Source organism: Anoplolepis gracilipes, chromosome 1, assembly GCF_047496725.1.
Source record: "Anoplolepis gracilipes chromosome 1, ASM4749672v1, whole genome shotgun sequence".
NCBI lineage: Eukaryota > Metazoa > Arthropoda > Insecta > Hymenoptera > Formicidae > Anoplolepis > Anoplolepis gracilipes.
In genome coordinates this window covers 21746792-21768664 of record NC_132970.1, presented here as the reverse complement: position 1 = coordinate 21768664, position 21873 = coordinate 21746792, and the positions used below count along the sequence as shown (strand labels likewise).

The 21873-nt window shown below is 33.1% G+C and overlaps 1 protein-coding gene across 7 annotated transcripts in view; it reads left to right on the top strand.

The window, feature by feature from the left end:
* Positions 1 to 21873, top strand: part of LOC140674118 (zwei Ig domain protein zig-8) — a 110383-nt gene that overhangs the window by 78881 nt on the left and 9629 nt on the right. For 6 of the 7 annotated variants that reach the window (XM_072907870.1, XM_072907782.1, XM_072907719.1 and 3 more), the window contains 4 exons: positions 11627 to 11837; positions 12244 to 12298; positions 17905 to 18076; positions 19272 to 19428. In XM_072907870.1, the coding sequence (XP_072763971.1) occupies positions 11627 to 11837; positions 12244 to 12298; positions 17905 to 18076; positions 19272 to 19428 (595 nt within the window). The remainder of the gene's footprint in view (positions 1 to 11626; positions 11838 to 12243; positions 12299 to 17904; positions 18077 to 19271; positions 19429 to 21873) is intronic. The other variant, XM_072907941.1, reaches the window with a different exon arrangement.

Below are 21873 nucleotides of genomic sequence, written 5' to 3'. Positions count from 1 at the left end.
CTGCGCTCGCTTTGTAAGTTGTGTTGCCTCCCCTCCCCTCCCCTCCCTTCCCGCGGAGGAGTCTTGATTGAATTACAAGCGTTTCAACAGTACAACGGGTAAATGGGCCGCAACGCAGGAGGCGAAATTTAAATCGCCCTACGATTGAATTTTTATGTAGAAATCCGGTTTGCGCTTTTCTCTCCCTATTTTCTCCTAGTTTGATTACTTTGCGGTCCGCGCGCGCAGTAGAAACGTGCGCGTCCAACGAGTCGCAGATCTCTTGCCTCTTCTTGTTTTGATCCCATTTCCGCGGCCACCGCTACCATATCTCTGGTACTCTGCCCAAACATCTTTGATGTTCTAATGAAGTTAGTTTGCTAAGAAACAACGTCAACCGCCGGAGATTCTTGTCCCCTCCTCTCGTGCGTGACTGTAAGAGAGAGGGTTGTGTCGTTACGTATTATTCCACCACCAAAGCGGTTTTCGTATCTTCTTTCTTCTCTCTGGGCAAGCTGCTCTTTCCGGTCTTGTCGCCCGGAGAATTTGCCGTCTCGTATTTCACTCGTATTCTCGGATTGCAAGAACGGAGATGGAGCGAGCTTTGCACAGTTCGTGATAAACTCTTTTCATTAAGAAGATGCCGACCCTTTAAACGCGAACTGTCGTCGCTCTTTTGTCAACGTACAGATTTCAGTTTAATTTTTAACCACATAATTGTGTACTATGTGTTTCTTATGATTATACGTATTTAATAATTTTTAAGATTGCTTCTTGCTTTCGAAGTTTCAGCGATTGTATGATTATTTTTGACATATATTTCTGAAAAAAACGCACATATTCTATGATTTTGTATTTATTTAATATTAGCAATAATTTTTAATTTATTATAATATTAGCATTATTATTCTTACAGTATATCTCGTATATTTTTCTCCGGCATCGTTCAATATAATCGATTGCATAGTAAATTGTGCCTTGCAATTCTTGGAGCGCAGTCTCGATATACCGAGGTCCAGTTAGTCGGTTACCCTTTTGTATGATACAATAGGGAACACGACAAAGCCGCCTGATGTATTTCAGTCTTCGTCCGTTCGGTCAACTCCTTTTCTGGTGGTTATTTAAGGAGGTAAGCAAACTCTCTAAGGATGTCCGTGAAAAAAGGTGGTATATAAATAATAACAAAAATAATTGGACCGCTTGCGTGTAGATACTTTCAAAAATCCGGCAGAAAATGCTGTTGAATAAAAAAGGAAAGAAAATATCTCTTTGACCTAAATCAAAAGTTTGAGAAACTCTTGTAGGCACAAGGGATGAAATGTTTTATTAAAAATTATCATATTTGTAGATATCCTAATTAAAATAAATATATATACATATGTGTATATATTTTTTCATAAAATTATATAATATGTCCGTGATATTGATGATGTAATTATATGATAAGAACTTTTCGTTGCATTAATTTTATTGCATTTATTTATTGTACATATGGATACATTTTTAGCATTGTTAATACATTATGAGAATTTAAAAATTTTTATTAAAAAAAATATAATATATTCTATTATATATTCTATTACATATATTATTTCAAATTATATATATATATATATATATATATATATATATATATATATATATATATATATATATATATATGTATATATTTTTTTTTAATAAAAATTTAAAAATTTCTAATCTATCAACAATATTAAAAATGCATCAACATGTATAACAATAATAAATGAATGCAATATATTATTGCAATGTTTTATTATAGTAAAGTTTTATTATAGTAATCTAGTAAATTTCTATTATATAATTATACTATCAACATTATACAAATATATGAAGATATATTTATATAATTCTTACGCATATATATATATATATGTATATATATTAGATAGATTTGATTTTTGTCATCTTTATGACTATGCAGATATATATATATATATATATATATATATATATATATATATATGGAAATGCTCTTAAAAGGGATTTATATTCCATTAGTTTTGCAATAGTTCAGTAGCGTGAATTTTAAATAAAAGTTAAAATAAAAAGCGGATAAAAAAAAGATGTTTCCACATCAATTTGTCGGTCTCACGCGTTCAGCATCGATCGCATTTCTCGCAGACGTGAAGAAGACAGAACATATCGGGTTTTTGTTTTTCTCTCTGACCCAGTTTTCTCTTACATCTTCGAATTGTCGGAGCGGACGGACCAGAACACACTGGATTTTAATTTACGCGGAGTGTCAGAAGCACGCGGATAATCGAATGCCATTACTGCCATGGTTGGCGCAACGTGTAACGCAATAAAGGTAATCGATGAAAGCCCGGTGACCCGAGACTACTGTTGGTTGTCGATTAGTTTAGATTAGTCGAGATCGGAATCGTACGTTGGCAGAATTTATGATGTCGTCACGAAGAAACAATAAATACTTAAAAATTACATATCGATTAACGCATGAAAACTTTCGAAATAAAATATCTAAGAATTAAATGTTTAATTAGATTATTATATCCGTAGAATATATTTGAGAACAAAGTGTAAAGTCATAACATTAATAAAGACGTATATACAAGTTCATTAGCGAGTTTTGAATGTAAGTATAATTTATGGGTCAGATTGATGTGCAAAAAAATTATTTATTTATATATATATATATATATATATATGTATTAAATTTGATAAAGTTTACAAACTTGTACCTATGCACTTTATATCTTTTTGTATTTTAATAAGAAGTAATATTTTCTCTTACTTCGAAATTAATATTTTATTACGTAATTACTGCTGAATTTATTTTTCAAATCAAACTTTCTTTATACTCGAAAGCAGAGCATTTAATTTTTTAAAAGTTAAATGCATATTAATGTACAATAATTTTTTAATGCACAATATTAATGCATGATGAGTTTTATTATATATGATATTTATAAACCTTTAATTTTGTTCGTATTGAAAAAAAAAGAATGTGTATTCACATTGCAGATGAATCGATATGTAAGATAGATTTATAATTTACCATAACTTGAATTGATAATTTGAAATTCAATGATAAAGTTACGTGTTCTGTGAATTCTCTCTTTCTCTCTCTCTAGTGTATCCGTATATTTTTTACACGATTATATTATATTATACTTATTCACTTTTTCACTTTTTCAGATTTTTATCAAAAGTATATTACGGTACGGTTGAAAAATAAATGTTGAATTATTCAAAATGCGTGTAAAAACAATGATTTTAAAATAAATAATTTCATTTCTGTATTTTGTTAAAATTACGAAATATAAATTAAAAAGTTACGTCCTATTGAAATTTGCTTTCAATAAATTTTGGATATTTCCAATAGGTATGATGATTTTTCAAAGAGAAGCGTTATTATATCTTTGCGTAAAATTTCGTACCACAAACTTACCTGGCCAAGCTCTTCGCAAACATTACCTACCTAGTGATATTTTTTTATCCACGTAGAGATAGAGAAAAATACGCATCGTCCGTTTTTTAAATCCGATTTCGTTTATCGGAAAAAAATAGAAACTGTTGGCTGGCCAGTGTAAAAATTGTTCCGCCGAGCGGAAATGGCACACGGTCCGAGTATCGAAGAGGATTACGCAATGCATGGTTGCGCGAGGATTCGTAAATTTTTCACCTTTTCACTCATTGAGGAGGACTGTGAGAAAGTTTGCCGAAACATAAATACGTATTGTTGAACTATGTTTGACAACGTTTTAGATTCCAAAAAAGTAAACAATATACGTAGCAAGTTATAGATGAAGATTTATTTTATGTGTCTTTTCAAAAACAATTTTATGATTCGTAAAATGAGATTTTTATGCCTTTTTATTGCACAAGTAGACATATATTTTTAATTTAATTACTTTCGGAAAATCCGAAATATTTTTTTGCAAGATAAACATCAATAGTTGTCGGAAGAAAGTCTCATCATTACTAATTGTGGAATTCCCGGGGTTGCGACGATTAATTTAACTAGAAAGTAACAACGCGGGGACTCACAAAAGTTGTCAATCTCGATCGCGAACAACTTTAACCAAATGTAAATCCGAGAGAGCTAGTCGATTTTATCGAACCCCAAAGAACGAACACACCGTCGTAGTCGTTCGCGACGAAAAGACGACGGCCGCGATTCTTATCGTCGATGCGAAAGTAGAAGTAAATAATTTACCTGAGGAACACTGATTCGATGGCGCCATCGAGGATTTTCTTTTAGTGCGAGCTTTCTCCTGATTCTATCCTCGCTGTTCTTTTCGCTCGACTACTCGTGACTTTCTCGATTCAAGCGAGCTAGGAACTCCCTTAATTCATTGTGCCTCCATCGACGAACTTTCGCCATCCCCGCACCGTCGTCGTCTAACTGAAGGAGCAAAAGCACATCCAGGATTGTCGCATCGTGATTCGTCGAGTAAACGGGAAAGTAAATGATGTCGAACGACCCGGATGTGTGAAAACTGCTCTGACTTGCAACGCGCAGTCGGTGAATTCTTGCGAGGCGTAGGGAGTTCTTTATTTAGATAGAATCCCATATTAATTTCTTCCGTTGAATTGTTGACTAAGTATGCAAAAATTATTTATCAATCGAATAAATATGTAGAGTCACAAAAGAATCGAAGAAAAAATATATTTAAAAGAAATTTAAATATTACAGATTTAATTCTATAGTGCGCTTTTAACGTTTGCAAAAATAAAATTGTAGAGCAATGTAGCTGCAGAAATAAAATATTATATAAAAATTAATAAGATTATAAGTAAAATATTATGAAAAATTTTTGAAGCTATTAAATGTAATCAAGTAAAAATATCTCTAGTTTAAATATTTGTACATCTTTATATATAAATACAAGATTTGAAAATAAAACAATTTTAATTTAGACTCACAGAATGATTGAAAATGGAAAGCTTATTAAAGGAGAAAATATCTTTGTTTTAATATCTTCATTAAAATTCTTGCTACATTAATTTAAAGGATATGCGAGAAATAGAATAGCTTTTGTATAGGAAAAGATTGTTGTTAACCCTCAAACTGAACACGTGAATCTTTCGTGTCCGTGCCATTTTAATCCATTGTTTTAAAAAAATATTAATAAAACTTCGAGGTTGGAAACTTATTCAAAAAAAAATTTTCATGTCAAAAGGGACTTATAACTGAAAGGACAATTTAAACAGTTCATTGAGTGCAAAGTGCTGGCGAATCTAAATCTGAAGCGGACACAAATAACCCACGTATTCGTTTTATGTATGTTAAATAAGAAAGGATAAATAAGTAAATTTTTTTAAAAATATTGTTTTTTGCTGTTAATCGTTTTTTACAAAAATAAGTTATAAATTTACTATAATAATCTTCCTAAAAAGGAAACAAATTGCTACGAATCTGCTCCGGGTGTCTCGTATGCGAGTGTCTCAATCAATTTTTATATTGTAGATTGTAATGTAAATTACATTTTGTTTTTACTTTTCTTTCAAATAAATTACCTGAAGATTAAAAAAAAATTTTTTCTCAGAAAAAAAATCACATTTTTTTATACCTGAAAATTACCCATTTTCGATCATTCAAATAATTATATTTTTTTAAAGCCGTGGACATATAGTATTTTTTTTGTAAACTTTGAACTTTGAACTAAAAATTCCTGGAAGTCTTTTTGTTCAAAATTATTTTTTCAAATTTTTAGTAATTTTTATATAAAACCTCTATGTTTCCAAATTTTGATCTAACAAATAACAAAAATATAAAATATTTAAAAATATTTTTATTTAATTCCACTACACAAATTTTTAGTTTAAACTTAAAAGAAGATGTGTAAATTTTTTTATAATTTTTAGAGTACAAAAATTAATTCGGACTCCAGTTACCTACGCGTTCAGGATTACGGTGCCAAAAAAACGTGTTCAGTTTGAGGGTTAATTACATATAATTTATATAGAATTTATGAATGACGCATTTATCAATACATCCAATTACATAACAATAAACAAGTAAAAGAATCTTTTCTTCGATTCAGTCGGATTTCAAAGAAGGAGCATTTCGATTCGTCGCTAACGGCGTACAACAGCGTAATGTATAGAACAACGAGCAAAGTTCGCGCGGTGGCAGCTTTCCTTCGCGAAAGGTAGCCGAATGTGGGAAGGGATGAACGGCGTGCATAAGGTGCCATCCTGTGGAAAATTCCGGTCGAACCACCGTAGCGGGATGCTCGTAAGGTACGGCGAAATGTTGAAACGACTAGGAGCCGTTGCATTTTTATCCCGGATGGTGCCGACGCAGCAGATGAAAGCGGTTATGTCGGCTCTCTATTGCCGTCCTTTGTCTCCCCCACCGTATCCAGGAGACGTTCCTTAACAGCCGCGCGGTGACTCCGCTTCCCCGACTCCACTTTTCCCTCGTCCGCCCGACGCAGTCATCTTTTCCGCTTCTTCCTCTTTCGCGACCTCAAAGCTAGTTCTATTTTGGACCATCCCAGGATGGTATATTCAGGGCACACTGGCGTACGACCAAATGCTGTGATAGACCACCCCCACGCTCTGCAACACGCCGTATAACGTGTTGTGCCGCATGGTGAACCTCTCTCTCATTCTAATGTTATTGCCGAAGCAATCGCCATCCTTTTCCTCACGAAGGGTGCATTATGCAGCGCTGCATTCCACTAAAGGCGGATTCCTTCGAGGTATTTTTTTCTCAGAAAAACTCCACCCCAATCGAGATTTAAATAGATTATTATGATTGTTATGATTGTTATTGTAGATTGCGGCATTCGTATTGATTTTCTTACATGAAAACATATGTACTTTATGCGAGAGAAATATCTCGTAAATTTTTAAGTTTATCAAAGTTTGATGAGAAACTTGCTGGAAATATTGTATAAATATAGAGAGAATTATGTTCCATTGTGTTAGAATGTTAAATCGGTTTTCCTCGTCTCTGTACAATGGAAAGCGATTACTCTTAATACTCTTGATACTCTTAATACGACACTTTATTAATATTGTTATAAAATCATTGACATATCCAAACTGGATTAGTAATTTGTCATATATAACATAATTCTACGCATTTAATCACGAGTAGTGACAAATGTGCACTGTCTATGTTTCTCTGAAAGCTTGAAATTTATTTCGCTAATAAGATAAATACAATGTATATTTTGATGTTGATGCAAAATACCTAAATTAGCTTTGATTGTGAGTCAGCCAGTAGTTGGGATACATAAAAGAAGAATAGTAATTGATTTTTATGCTAATGTTTTTACATATATATATATATATATATATACGTGTTTGTCACAATTTCCTTTTTATTTAAATAATTGTTCAAATTGATGCAAATATGATGCATTCGCATATAATTAAATTCTTAGCAACAATTTCTGTAATAATATGCGTCATACGATAGCAGATTGTGTATGCCGCATATGTAAATCCTGCTCGTTTCATCTTTCGCCGATTCTGCCTTCGCAGAATCATTACACGTTTGCGTATTCCACGTGAGAAACCTTTAGTTAATTATAGATGCGCTCGCTCTCCTTACAACGTCGCTTATGCATTAAGCACATTATATTGCAAACACATGTCGTACAATTCGCTGCTTGCTTTGTATTCACAAGAACGGTTGCAATTTAGCTAGAACGTGCTTCTTTACGAACGAAAGCAATTTACAGAAGTGAAGCGTTATAGTAAAAGATTATTCAATACGAAAATTTTTCTATTTTGATTATATATCTTTAGCAATATATATATAACGTGTTAACAAATTTGATTTTTCTACTTCTCTATGCTTCCTTCGTACTCCAAATAGCTTTCTTCTGTTCTTTCAGATTAGCAATGCAAATGATTTATAATGACGCGGCAAAGGATTTATCGGATTACGAATAAAACGAGATGTTTTATTAAAACCGAATGACACCCGATAATCAAATATATCATATAACTGCGAATCAGACCGATAAAATCGGGAAAAGCAAGTCGCTAGAAAGAGAAAGAGAGAGAGAGAGAGAGAGAGAGAGCAAGAAAGAGAGAGAGAAAGCGCGTGTATCAGTACACTGCGGTATTCCGCCGTCGATTTAATTACCGATTAATCTAGACTTCTTTTGTTCTCTTTGAATAATGTCTACGTTTGCCCGACCAGAGATCGCTCGTGTATCACCGCGCTTGTTTTAATAACGACGATAAATCTCGAGTCCCACCGCCATGCCGACGGAATATTCGAGACTTCGTTGCGTTTTTTTTTTTTTTTTTTTGTCAACCAGATTATTGGACTCCTCGCAGTCTCGATGTCACGTCGATGGGATGTTCTTGATTGTATCTGACGATACTGTTAGTGATGAATCAAAGAAATTCGCATGATTTAATTTCGCGAATATACCTACGCAACTTAAATTAAAAGACTTTGTCTTAAGTTTATCTTTAAGTGAATTTCTTGTAAAATAGATATAATTCACTTGTATCGAAATTAGGAGATTGTCAGACATTATTCCTCAGAAGAATACAGTCGCTTTTGATATGCAATATAAGCAACGGGGATTATATTAATAATCATAATATATTTGCATAATAATCCACCGCAATGCATCTGTATATCATTATAAGCATCCTTCAATCTGCAAGCGGATCTTGAAAGATTTCAAGAGCAATAATGTTAGACTGGAAATTGACGCAACGCTTGGAATTCCCGTCACTACTTATGACATTATTAAAACCCATTCTAAGCCGCCATAGTGGTGGATGCCTCACGTTTTTGCGGCCGCGAATCGATAACTTTTTCGATACGCCGTCGTGGCAACAAATCATCAAGAGTATCATGTATTCCCAGGCGTTTCTCGACGAAGCTAATACACGATGAAACGTCTCATGGCATAGCCAATGGGAAAATGGTAACTGGGTATAGACCGGAAATGACTACCAGCCGATAACCGGATATCTAATATCCGACCGTTTGGCTGGCCGAGTGCCGAAAAATATGAGAATCCGATAAGCTACGGCACAATGTCCGGTAACCATATTCATCGGAATGCACCTTTTGCTGGCGATGCTGTATTCACAAAAATTTCGTCTTGTTTCATCAAATGTCCGCTGAGACTGAATGTTCTATTAGAGTGATTTTGCAAACATTAAAATAAAGAAATAATTCAACCGACAGAAATTCACTCAAGAAAACAATACAAGTCAGTTTTATTGAAATCAATGTAGAAAATAATTATAGAATTATAGAAAATAATTAAATATTCTATAAGATTTCTAAAAAAAATATAAAAATTTTGCTCATCTCATTCTTTCTTAAATGAATAAGCTCGAGTCTTTCGTTGAATTATTTTATATAGTTAAAATAAATTCTTGAATTATGAATTGTCGTATATATCACTTATTGAGAATTAATTAATAGATAAAAATAATTAAAATCATCTTATGCGTGGCACAATATTTTTTATATCAATTTCTACTTATTTATACTTGTATTCAATTTTTATACTTATATTTAACTTTCTACTTATTTTAATCATTTGTTAATGCTATATACATACATCAATTTGCGGGTGTTAATTGGTGAAACAGATGGATAAACTTTCCCGAAATTTATTAGTATTAGTAATATTTTCAAAGTAGGTTTCGCGAGACTTTGGCATTAATACAACGGAGAGGAAAATACGAGAAAGAGAATGAGTAATCAGAGAGAATTACATAGTACTCGGCTGGCTTAAAATGGATATGTTCTTTGAGTCTCTTAACTCCTCGCGTTTTGTTTAAAAATTCTATTAAAACAAAGAAGAAAGAAAATTGTTGTATTATAATATTCACAAATTATGGACTTAAGGAAATTTCAATAAAAAAATGTCAGTTGTATTATGTGATATACATATATATATAATTGCAAAAAGATACTTTAATTAAAAAAAAATTATTTATGCAAACCATTAAATATCTATTTATAAAAAAACTAACGCTTCTAGAAATATTATATATTTAATATGTATGAAGCATATGTTAAACTTATTTAATTATTTGATAGTAGAGTATAATGATTGAAATTAATTAAATAATCAATAAATGTTCAATATTTGCGTTTTATCTAAAATATTGAACTTAGTAGCTAAAGTAAAGACAGAACTGGAGGATTTAAAATATCTTAGGTAACGCGCGCTCGGCATTTAGTATGACATAATAAAATTCTGTCAAACAATTGGAAAAATTATTTCTTTCCAATTAACAGCATTTCGCTATTTCGTAAAAAAAAAAAAAAAAAACAGACCTCATTTATCATTAATTTTTATTACAATTTTATACAATCGAGGTTACAGTGGAGAAATGTTTCTAAGCGAGGGAAAGAGAATACTGATTATAGCTAATACGCTATCACTGACACAGTATCGATGATAATTAATAATAATTGCGTGCCGCTCGAGTAATCGAGCATCCATTAGCGCCATTACGCTCATCGTTGCGTTACCGTCCTCTACGCGCCACATGTTCTCTCGCTTTCGCTCCATTAACTTTATTATCATCGCGTCGTAATGTATTATTATGTATTACGACGTATTATGCGTTCGGTCGGCGTACGCCCAACGAGAGGGAAATAAGTCGTAGCAGTGGAGGGGATGTTGATTTACGCGAGGCAAGTGCACGTTCTGCGCGAGCCTTTTCGGATTTTAAGGAGAACGGTCGTCGCACGATGCGACGGGCGACGGGCGCTTGCGGTCTCGTGTATCGGTTAAATGACGCCACTCTGACAAATGTGCGTCATCAACGGTGTCTGGGAACTTTACGTTTCCCGAGTGCCGCTATTATCGAGTGCGCGTCCAACCACTACCCCTAGTTTGTACCCTTACGAAGGATCTGTAGAAGGTATATCTAGTTCCGAACCACTACATTTACTCCGAACTCTTATTTACTCGAGATGTTTTCGCACTTGGGAATATCACGTGGTAACATCGGAAATGTTAGGATTTTTATTTAATTTTTTTCGCGTTTAAAGCGTTCAAAAAGATTAGCTTTCTATATTTTTTTCATTCAAACGGAGAATTAAATTGTGTAGATTTACGTTTAACAAGTATTATAACAAATATAGTATTTAAAAAACGCGAAAAATATTATCTCTGATATCACAGACGGTAAAATAAGTTTGACGTTAGTAAAATTAGAGATCACGACAAAATGCAAATATGCGTAGGATTATTTAAATTTCAACAACTTATTGCAATTGTAATATGTATGTATACATATAATATGATATTTAATAACATTTTGAGCAATACTGGAAATGTAATAAATAATTAAATACAAAAATTTACTTTAAAAATAAAAAAAAATAATATCGCTATAAATATAGAGCCGCATAAAAATAGTTGCTTTTAATTATAAATACGTAATTATATTGATTTGCATCAAGATTTATACAAGATTTATATCGTGTACTATAATTATAAATCTTGATTTATATATTATTATATAATTTCAAACTGATTTCAAAAATATTTTATCGTATACTTTTTTATTTGATACATATTAAGTTATATCTAATAAAGTAAAAGATAAAAAATTAAATCTAAGAGATAAATTTTTCAAGCCAAAATTTTCAAGATTGTTGAATGTGTTTTCCCATTCCAGTAAATTGCATTTCTGATTTTAGGTTTCCTGGATGAGGAGCAGGGACCTCCATATTCTCACTTCGGGAAATTTCTCGTTCAGCTCGGATGCGCGATTCAGAGCCCAGCATACGCCAGGCAGCGATGCCTGGACTCTCAGGCTGGATAACGCTAGAAAGACGGATTCTGGCAAGTACGAGTGCCAGGTCAATACGGAACCTAAGATCATGTATGCAGTGCAGCTCTCTGTACGAGGTGATTGTCGTTCCACTTCACATTTCGTGCTTTACGTTTGCTCCTCGTACGACAATTTACGATAGCAATTTGACATTTTTTGTTTTTACAAAAATTGCGCATACTTTTTTATTAAAACTTTTACAAAAGTGATTCAATATCTTTATAAAATAATTTACGAGCACATAAAATTTTACGTATTAAAAGTGTATTTTTGTCATATATTCCTTCATTAATTTAAAATTGATAACAAATGAATTATCTGTCAGACAATAGGTTGTTTGTAATAATTGAGATAAAAAATATGTTTAAAATTTTATAAACTTGATATAAAGATTTATGATTATAAAAGCATTTCATCTTTCTTACTTTTTGACGATACAACTGCAATATTGTATTCTGTCATTAAAAATGTTTATATTTCTAGATCCGGACAAACCGGAGGGATACGATGAACCACATTCTCAGCAAACGCGTATAAGTAAGTATATACCATGAACGTGACATATTTCTGGCTTGTTTGTGACACACACACGCACGAACCGTGACGTTTCTTTGGTTCCGGTCTTTATGCCGATCGAATGTATATTTAAAGACACGACTGAAAAGCGTGTTCCCATTAACGCTTAACAGACTGTTGGTATAATAATGATAAAAGTTTCAAACAAATAAATTAAATCCTGTAAACTATAAAAACTTTGTATATTGCGTTTTCTTATAATATTTTTATACATCCTTGATTTTATACATATCTGATGCAAACACATCGATAAAAAATATAACGTGTTTAATTTAATGAGATATTTAAGTCTATTAAACTTTACGCAGATATACAATATATACTATTTAATTATGACTAACAATGTAAATTAAAAACTATAAATGCTATATATTTATAATTATATTATTTTTAAGGAAAATTTTTTTATTTAATTGTTTATTACATTTTCAATATTGCGTAAATTTTTACTTTAAAAAATTTGTATTAATAAATTTCATATCATATGTACATACATGTATATTACAATTGAAATTAATTATTAAAATTTAAATGATTATACGCATATTTGCATTTTGTTGTGGCTTTAATTTTACTGATGCCGAACTTATTTTACCGTCTGTGATATCAGCGATAATATTTTGCGCAGGCTTGCATAATTAATTTCCCCGCGTAATCAGCATTAGCTGAATCGCGTGTGCAAGCTATATATGAAATAGAACGCCTGTATCGTACAGTCAGAAATTATATCATGCAAATTATTTTATGAATTTCTTGATCGGCACAGAAAGTCGGACGAGCGTACAATTATGCAATCAAAACTTTGTTGGAAGTTAGGCGCGGATCGCGATAATGCGGTCGGTTAAGAAATATTATTTTTTCTTTTTTTCTTTTTTCAATCCATCTGTATTCCATCGGTATATGCGTTAGGGATGATGAAAGTAATCAAATGTGCGTGATGAACATTATCTCGTAATAAAAATTTTCGCTGGCATTAAATCTGTAAAATGCCCTCTGGCGCAAAGATTGACCCAGTTACTAAGGGATTTAAAAATATAACTTTCATCGCGCAAGCGACTGGCAATTTCCGCTTTGTTTTACCACTTGGAAAGTAGCAGAACCAAAAGCACTGGTTGAATCGTCGTTAAGATTGCATCAGTTGGAAAAAGCGCGATTAATCAGCCGCGAGGTACAGCGCTAAGCTTACTGATAATTATCGAGCGAAGAAAACGCGTTTTCTTGTAATACATTCGTTACAAATGTAAGGTATCACTGTCGCCATTAATTCTGTTTTTAGTTATTTTACCAATGTGATATAGGTAACATGATTAATACACACTGCTAAACACTGGAAATTTCTAAAGCTCACATTTATTGCTTATCAAATCATACTCATCAGATATTTTATAAATATAAATGACAATGAACTTTGAATGTACGTTCTTTTTTATATTATTTATTTTGATATATGTATAAGTTATTTATGAAATATTTATTTTCCATTTTTATCTATCCATTATTTTTATTAAATTACGATCGAGATATGTATATATTTTTTAAATTTTTATTAGCGTATAAATTGTTATTATATTTGTAGTAGCTGAATTTTTTATATCTATTATGGTGTTGTTTTACATTTTTTAAACATTACAATATGGGTTTAGTGGAATTATCAGAAACATATTTGTGAAATTGATCCTATTGGAAATTGCTACGTGTGCTACAACCATGTTGGAAATATATAATAAAACCTATAACCGGTATGTACATGATACCTGTATAGTCAATACTATAAACGGAAGATTAAGTTGAACTTTCACGAGTAGTATTACAACGTGTGTTCAAAACTTGCGCGATACCTGTTTATTGCTTTAGATGGTGGCTGGTGAACTTTTAGACGGGAAACCAGCGTTATTTCTGTTGTTCGTTGTAATACTCTATGAAACTCTATAGTAAGTGTATTATATGAAAGTTTATTATCATATTTGCACATATTTGTGTGTAAGCGAAGAAATGCTTGGATCGTTTTAAGTCTAATTCTGATGCGATTAATGTTCAGTGATGTAAAAGTAATAGTTTGACGTATGTCTAATGAAGGACAAATTATTTCTATTGGTAAACTATCCTTTCATGAAATGTAAATGTGAGTAGTGCCAGACAAAAAGATAAATAAATAATTTATAAAAGAAAAAACGAAGATTATTTAAACTGTTGTCAAAATATCGTATGCAAAAAATATAATAACTCGAAAGTCGACATTAATGACGTATCACATTTTTTCATAAATATATTAATAAACTCCGACGCGCTCTCTCATCATGGTATTCTGAACATCCTTTAAAAAATTATTAGAGCCTGCTTTTTATTTTTCTCGCAGAACCGAGCGACATCAATCACTTAAGGATAAGTACGACACCGTTCTGGCTTTGACGCTCGTGATCCGTCGTCGATTCTTCTTGCGAACTTTCTTCAGTCGCTTCATAATTCTTTTTAAGTAACGTCGTTTTATTTCAGACATATCGTCCTCTCTTTCCTGACGTCTTCTACGTTCTTGAATTTACGCTTTTTCGTTCATGCCGAAACGATAGATTATTGGAAGTCGCGTTCTTCCGTTGAAGCATGCTCTTGATATTAAAACGCTCAAAATTAAAAACATCGGCAAAAATTTGCAAAACTATGAATATTGCAGGAATATATATATATATATATATATATATATATATATATATATATATATATATATTTGATAATATGTTTATCGACTTTTTTTCTATTTTTTCATTCTTTTGAATTTTCATGCACAGAAGTCTAAAGATACGGTAAATTAAATTATTATATTTCTTCAAATATAATATTATACTTTAAAATATGGCTGCATCGACTTAATGGTAAAGTTGCAACCGAGAATATTTCTTTTCGTATTACGACATGTTTCCGCTTAGAACACTCCACGCAGTTTCACTCGACTAATAAATATACTCGCGCCAAGTTTCTTCTCGCTTTTGTTCACGATATATGCAAGACTTAAAGATGGTCACAGATCGCTGCCAGCTATATTGTCGAAGTTTCGCGACAGATAAATAAAAGGGAAACAAAGCAAAGGAAAATACAACGCTCTGCGAGTACGCGAATAATAATATGACATAATGGCACAATAAATGTTTTCTCCGCACGATCATACTTGAGATACATGTATTATTACACTAATAACGTCATGTTTCATTACAATAATAAAATGTAATTTATCAGCTTACAATTAGCAATTATTCTATTAAAATCATGATATTATTAAATTTTGTTATAATATTTAATTTAATATGAATAGATTATTGGAAAAAAATATACATAATCGGATAGTCTGGGAGCCCAAAATTATGCTCGTACATATTTGACATATCGAATCCACACTTAAGAATTGCAACTTCTCTCAGACAGAGAATGGGCGGATCATGAGAGAATTTATCCATAAAGTTTCCGGCAAGAAAAAGACAAGCAGGACCATATTCAGGAAAGAAACGTCGGCGAGCGAGTTTACAGTAATAACAGCATAACATAATATTTCGCTAGAGGGAACGCAGTCGTCGCCGGATTCATTTAAGTCTAATAGGATTATCCTTAATCTCGCGGTCTCACCGTGGATTTTTCGTATCCTTTTCTTCGTCGGCCACCGAGAGTTCAGAGTTCTAAGGGATAGGGATGGCCCGCTAAATGAGTCTCGACCGCAGTCCTCGTGTTGAATAATGTATACGCGCCTCGATATTTTTATACAAGGCACACGGACAACCTCACTTTCGACCATCTCTTTTTCTCCTTCCCGAAGGTAATGATGAATTATTAATCTATTCAAAGGGAACTTACATTAGTGATCGAGCCACGAAAAATGTAGATAGTATCATGGGACGTTATTTTCATGCATGTGAGATTATTTTATTATAATTGGTCGTGCAATTTTCGAAGTATCAATTTTTTATTCAAATTATTATCTTGTGAAATAAATATCTGTTTCTATGCATGTACAATACATTCCTTTCGAAAATAAATGAGCCACAATATTTCTAGATGAACGCGAGAAGTTAATCGAGCGTAGATACGATGCACTATAAAAGGAAAACAAGACTTTGTTTCATCATGCGACCAAAGTGTGACCTCTCTCGTAATTTATTATATATGTAATAGGGAACCAAAGAGTTTTCAAGGGACGGGGTAATTTATGGGTACACTTTATAAAAGTCGATGTACATAGTGATGCGTGGTAGCTCGCGCGCATTAAACGAGTACTTGTCCTTACTTTACTTAAATTAAAATGTACAAGCTTGACAGAACATCTTTACGTGTATGAACGTGTTACTATATATTTCTTGCTATTTCAGCGTATCTACTCTACTTTGTGCCGCGTTAGCGGAACACTGGCGCAACAAAAGTGGATATAATCCTGGCATTAATTAAAATCATTGCATAACATTTGTCAAGTGTTCTTGATGAAACGCGGTAAAGCGCCCATTCTCGCATTGTTGGGTGTTTCTTTTCGTCGGGAGAGGCGAGGGAGGGGGAGGGGGAGGGAGAAGGATAGGAGATAAATCTAGAATGCGTTAATCTCGCTTGTCGAGATATTAAAATTGAGGACGGATTGTGTCAATTAGAGGGTACTCGCGATACATCACACTCGCGATGACGCTGTCAATTAAAAAAATGCAATCCCTTTTGCATGTGCCATCATTTGTTCCGCCGTTTTGACATCAAACGAGTCTCGCCGAGATTTAATAAAAGCCTCTTTATAAATTATAATAATATACAGGTGTGCAAATAATAACGTTAAATATTCCATTTTATTTACATATTTATATTTTATATTATGTACTTATATTGTAGTTTATAATACGCAGCAAATATAAATAATAGAACGTTGATTAAATTCATGTCGGATATTATGATGGATGTTTCTACTGCTTGTTATATTTAATTCAAGTAAATGTGTAAATTATGTATCGGCTCTTCTCTTTCAAATAACAACTTTTTAATAAAATTAGAATTATTTTTTTAAATATAATAATATTTTAATAATTACAATCACAATATGACCTACAATTAATTATTTTTTGTGAATAACAGAGAGAGAGAGAGAGAGAGAGAGAGAGAGAGAGAGAGAGGCAGAAAATTAACTAATCTAATATCACGCAATTAATTATAATTTTTGTACGGAATATATTATGATGAATGTCTTTATAAAAGTAAGCAGTATAAAAACATAATAGATACATCAAAATAATATTTTTGCAAAACTATATTGTGCTTTTATTCACCTCAAATTCCGTAGATTTTTAACACAAAAGTTGAGATGTATGTATATACGCTTGGTTCTCATAAGATGTAACCAAGCTGCTTTTAAAGCAGAGTATCGGTTAAGGAACTCTAATTGCATTTCTCCTTTAAGCCAAGATTCTACCGGGAATCTTCGGATTCGGTGAGGAAATTTGCTGGCGCGCTGCAGCGCATTATGGTTACCCTCAACCATCGGATATGCGAGTAATCTCGTCACGACGCGGTCATTCAATTGCTTCTCAGCCACCGCATGATATTTGTTCGAACATGACTTCCAGGTTATGAGAGTACAGCTCCGGTGGCGGACATAATGGGACCCCGGGAGCAAAGGGTGCCGTCGGGCTCGACGATCACCCTGAGGTGCGTCATATTGTCGCCGTATCAGACCCGTCCCATCAGGGGTGTACAATGGCTTCGGGATAACAAACTCCTAACATTCCAGGTAATGCAGCCTCAGCTGGATACGCGGGGCTGTACTAATGAAATTTCTGTTTGACGACCGGGAATCGAAAGGGGGGAAGGGGATGAAAAAGGAGCGATCGTATATCATGACAGCCGACGCGATGGGATATATGGGTCATATGGCCCCCATATCGTCGTGTCTTCCACATTTTTGTTTGCGTAGTAGCCTACGTCGGCTGTTTTTTTCGGCGCGATACGTGATGGTTGGAAAGGTTCATCGATTTGATAGTCCACGCGGTTTTGTTGCCATTTTCTTATGTATACGCACGCTTGACGCGGCGAAACATTGAGCTGAGACTGATTTTCTTTACCGATACCTTTTGTCTTATTATTTATATATTGCTTGTTATTATACAAAAATTTTCACGAACATAATATATGTATACGCGTAGAAATTATTATTTATACTGACATATATTTGTGAATTTTTGATGAGTTTCTGGAACATGTTCGATGAGTTTTAAAGCTGATAACTTATTTATGTTTAAAGTATGTATGTGATAAAGAGATTTTTAAGAACGGTGATAAATCTGATATTGCAATTTTATCTTGGATGCATACTAAATTTTATTACTCCCTCGAATGCGTGACTCGCAACTTAATATATCTCAGAGAGGAAGAGAAAGAGAGAGGGAGAGAGAAAGAGAGATAAAAAGAAGGAGGGGGAGGAGGGAGGAAGAGAATTGTTTACGTTATTTTTCGATTTATATATACATAGTCTAAATAAAAATTTGTATTTGTTCTATCGATTTAATGATAACGAACACTTTTATATTTATTGATATTAATATTACCTATATATAAGAAACATAAGTTCGAATTAAAACAACGAGGTCTTAACACATGCATAAAACATGATATAAATAATATATAGAAGCAAAACGCTTATATATTCCTCATATTTTTTTCTTAATTATATAAAATTTTTTATGACACAATTCTAGTATATCTATAATACTAATTTTATCTATGTCATTTTAAATTAAAAAATTTATAGCAATTAATGAAAATCTGCATGTGTATGTGAGTAATTTGAATCTTATCATAAGTTTTGGAAAAAACGAGAAATATGAGTTTTGTTTCTATATCTTTCAAGTTTCTATATCTTTAAAAAATTTTTCGTTACTTACTTTTATCGTCGTATTCACTTCACTCGTATTATATTCTTCATCCAGGCAGCGCGCGGAGGAATAAATGTGGAGACTGAAAGGGGTGCGGCACGTACAGTATCTGTGTTGACTTTGGCGGCGGTGACGCAAGATGACGTTGGAAACTATTCATGCAGACCGACGGAGGGTCGATCAGCCACTGTCACCTTAGTTGTTGAGGAAGGTTAGTCACTATTTTTTTCCACTCACATGAGTATATCCTGATGAGAAAATAAATCAACAATGTCGATAAATAATGTAATTTTAATTATTAATATCATTTCTTTCTTCTCTCTTTCTACACACTCTTTTATCGATTACATACGCTGTTTTCTATAAAAATATAAATTTACTAATAGACAAAATAATGAAAATTGAAAAATTAAAAGATTATATAAAATAACAGAAATTATATAAATATATATATATATGTATATATTTTTTACTGGATATAATGATGTAATAAGTGTGGTATACTTACACGCGTCTTACAATCTTCCGGGAAATCTCGCTGTCGCCGGATGTGGCACAAGCGTAACCGGAAGCCCACCGCGGGCGCACCGATATTCCATTTCCTTCTACGCTTGCGTGTATCCTCGGCGGGGTACAACCATGATGTAAAGTCGTGCCTTAGGATTACTCGAAACACTTTAAAGTTTTAAAGAGGCGGCGGTATTTCACGCCGGAGCTATTTGTCTAGCTCAGCCCCTCGGTCGCCGCGACGGGGATGAAAAGGAACGGAAGGGGTTGAAGAGGGATGGAAAAGACGGAAGACCGCTCGCTCGAAAGTGTGTACTCCTGCGCGAGACGAGAAGCGGGAATGTCCGAGGAACGAGGAATGAGGAATCGCGGAAGGAGAGAAATTGCGGTTCACAGGTAAAAGGATGGTGACGAAGAGGGAGTAGAGTTTGAGAGAAAGGAAGAAACTTGCGGGAGGAAGCGGTGTATAAGCGGAGATTTTTCGCCTTTTCCTTTACCCCGCTCGAGTTTCTCGTTACACGTACCTACTATTTTGTTTTGTTTTTTTTTTTTTTCCCCTTTCCTTTTTTCTCTGTGTGAAATTGAAAGAGTAAATATGAAACTAGAAGAAGGAAAATGAAAGTAAATAGTTTTAAGCACAATCGATAAAGCCGAGAGAAGAAAAACAAAGAGATTGTTTGCTGTTCCTCTCGTTTTAACATCCCACATTTTCAACGCATTTTGTAAAGCTAAATACAGATTCAGACATTGATTCTTTCATCCTTCCAGTCTCTAAAATTTTTATTTTTTTATTTTTTTTTCCTTATATACGATGCTCGTTTAAAACTGCAGATTAAAAAGACAAATATCGTGATAAAGGGAAAGTATGAAAATTATGAAGACATCAGCAGAAACTGAAAAGTATATACGAATCTGCTGGCTGAAACGGAACGAATGACACGGAAAGGGATAAAAAGCGACGAAGGGACGTAGCTGGGAAGCAGACACGGCAGAATCGCGGTGGGCACTTGCATGCGAAATTCACATGGGTAGTCTCTATTATCGTGAATTTCCCTTCGGAGGTTATTGCGAGGAAGGGAAGCGCCCCTGGCGCGTGGTGTCGCATTTTTCCCGAGCGAAAACGCGTATGTACACCTACGTACCCATGCCCATGCGCTATCTGTCTCTCCCGTGTGTCTATCCGCACGCGAAACGTGCCCCGCGTGGCTATAAATCAGAACTTAGGCGACTCGCGGCCTCGTAGATTGCGGATTTACGCGGTTTACGTCGCGCGAGCGAAGAAAACTACCGCCCACGCGGTAGCTAAGCGAAGTGCATCGTCCAATTTTTACGAGCGTATATCGACATAAAAATATCGCGAGATATGTGAAAATGAATATCGGGCGAATCGACGATAACGGAGAAGAATCGGACCAGACTTTGTGAGAGATGCTGCGAAATATGAAACAATAACTCAGTTATTTATTTTCTGCTTTTTTGATTTGCATATAAGCATTTTCTGAAAATTAATATTTATAAAATTTAACGTGACACACGTAAATAGAAAAGAAAATTTATATAAAAATTATAAGAAATAATTAATAAATAGGGTAAGGTAATAAATATATGTTTTTTAAAAGATTGAGAATATGAAAGAGAGAGAGAAAATTACTTTATTAGTATTTCTTGAAAATTAATACTTGAAAAATGTAATGTGACACATAATTAGAAAAGAAAATTTATATAAAAATTATAAGAAATAATTAATAAATAATGATGTATATTTTTTAGAAGAATGAAAATAGAGAGAGAGAGAGAGAAGATTACTTTACTAGTATTTCCTGAAAATTAATACTTGAAAGATATAATATAACACACATAATAAAGAAAAGAAAATTTATATAAAAATAATAAGAAATAATTAATAAATAGTAATATATATTTTTTAGAAGAATGAAAATAGGGAGAGAGAAGATTACTTTATAATAAAGACTGTAAACAATTGAATCTTATTAAGGGTTTATTATATTTTAATATGAAATAACAAAATTAGGAGGACAAACAGCGAAACTATAATATTTAACGTAGCTTACGAAATTTCTTATTATTATTTATACGATCATAAATACAGTGTAAATATTGTATAGTTATAACTCCGTGTAGAATTCTC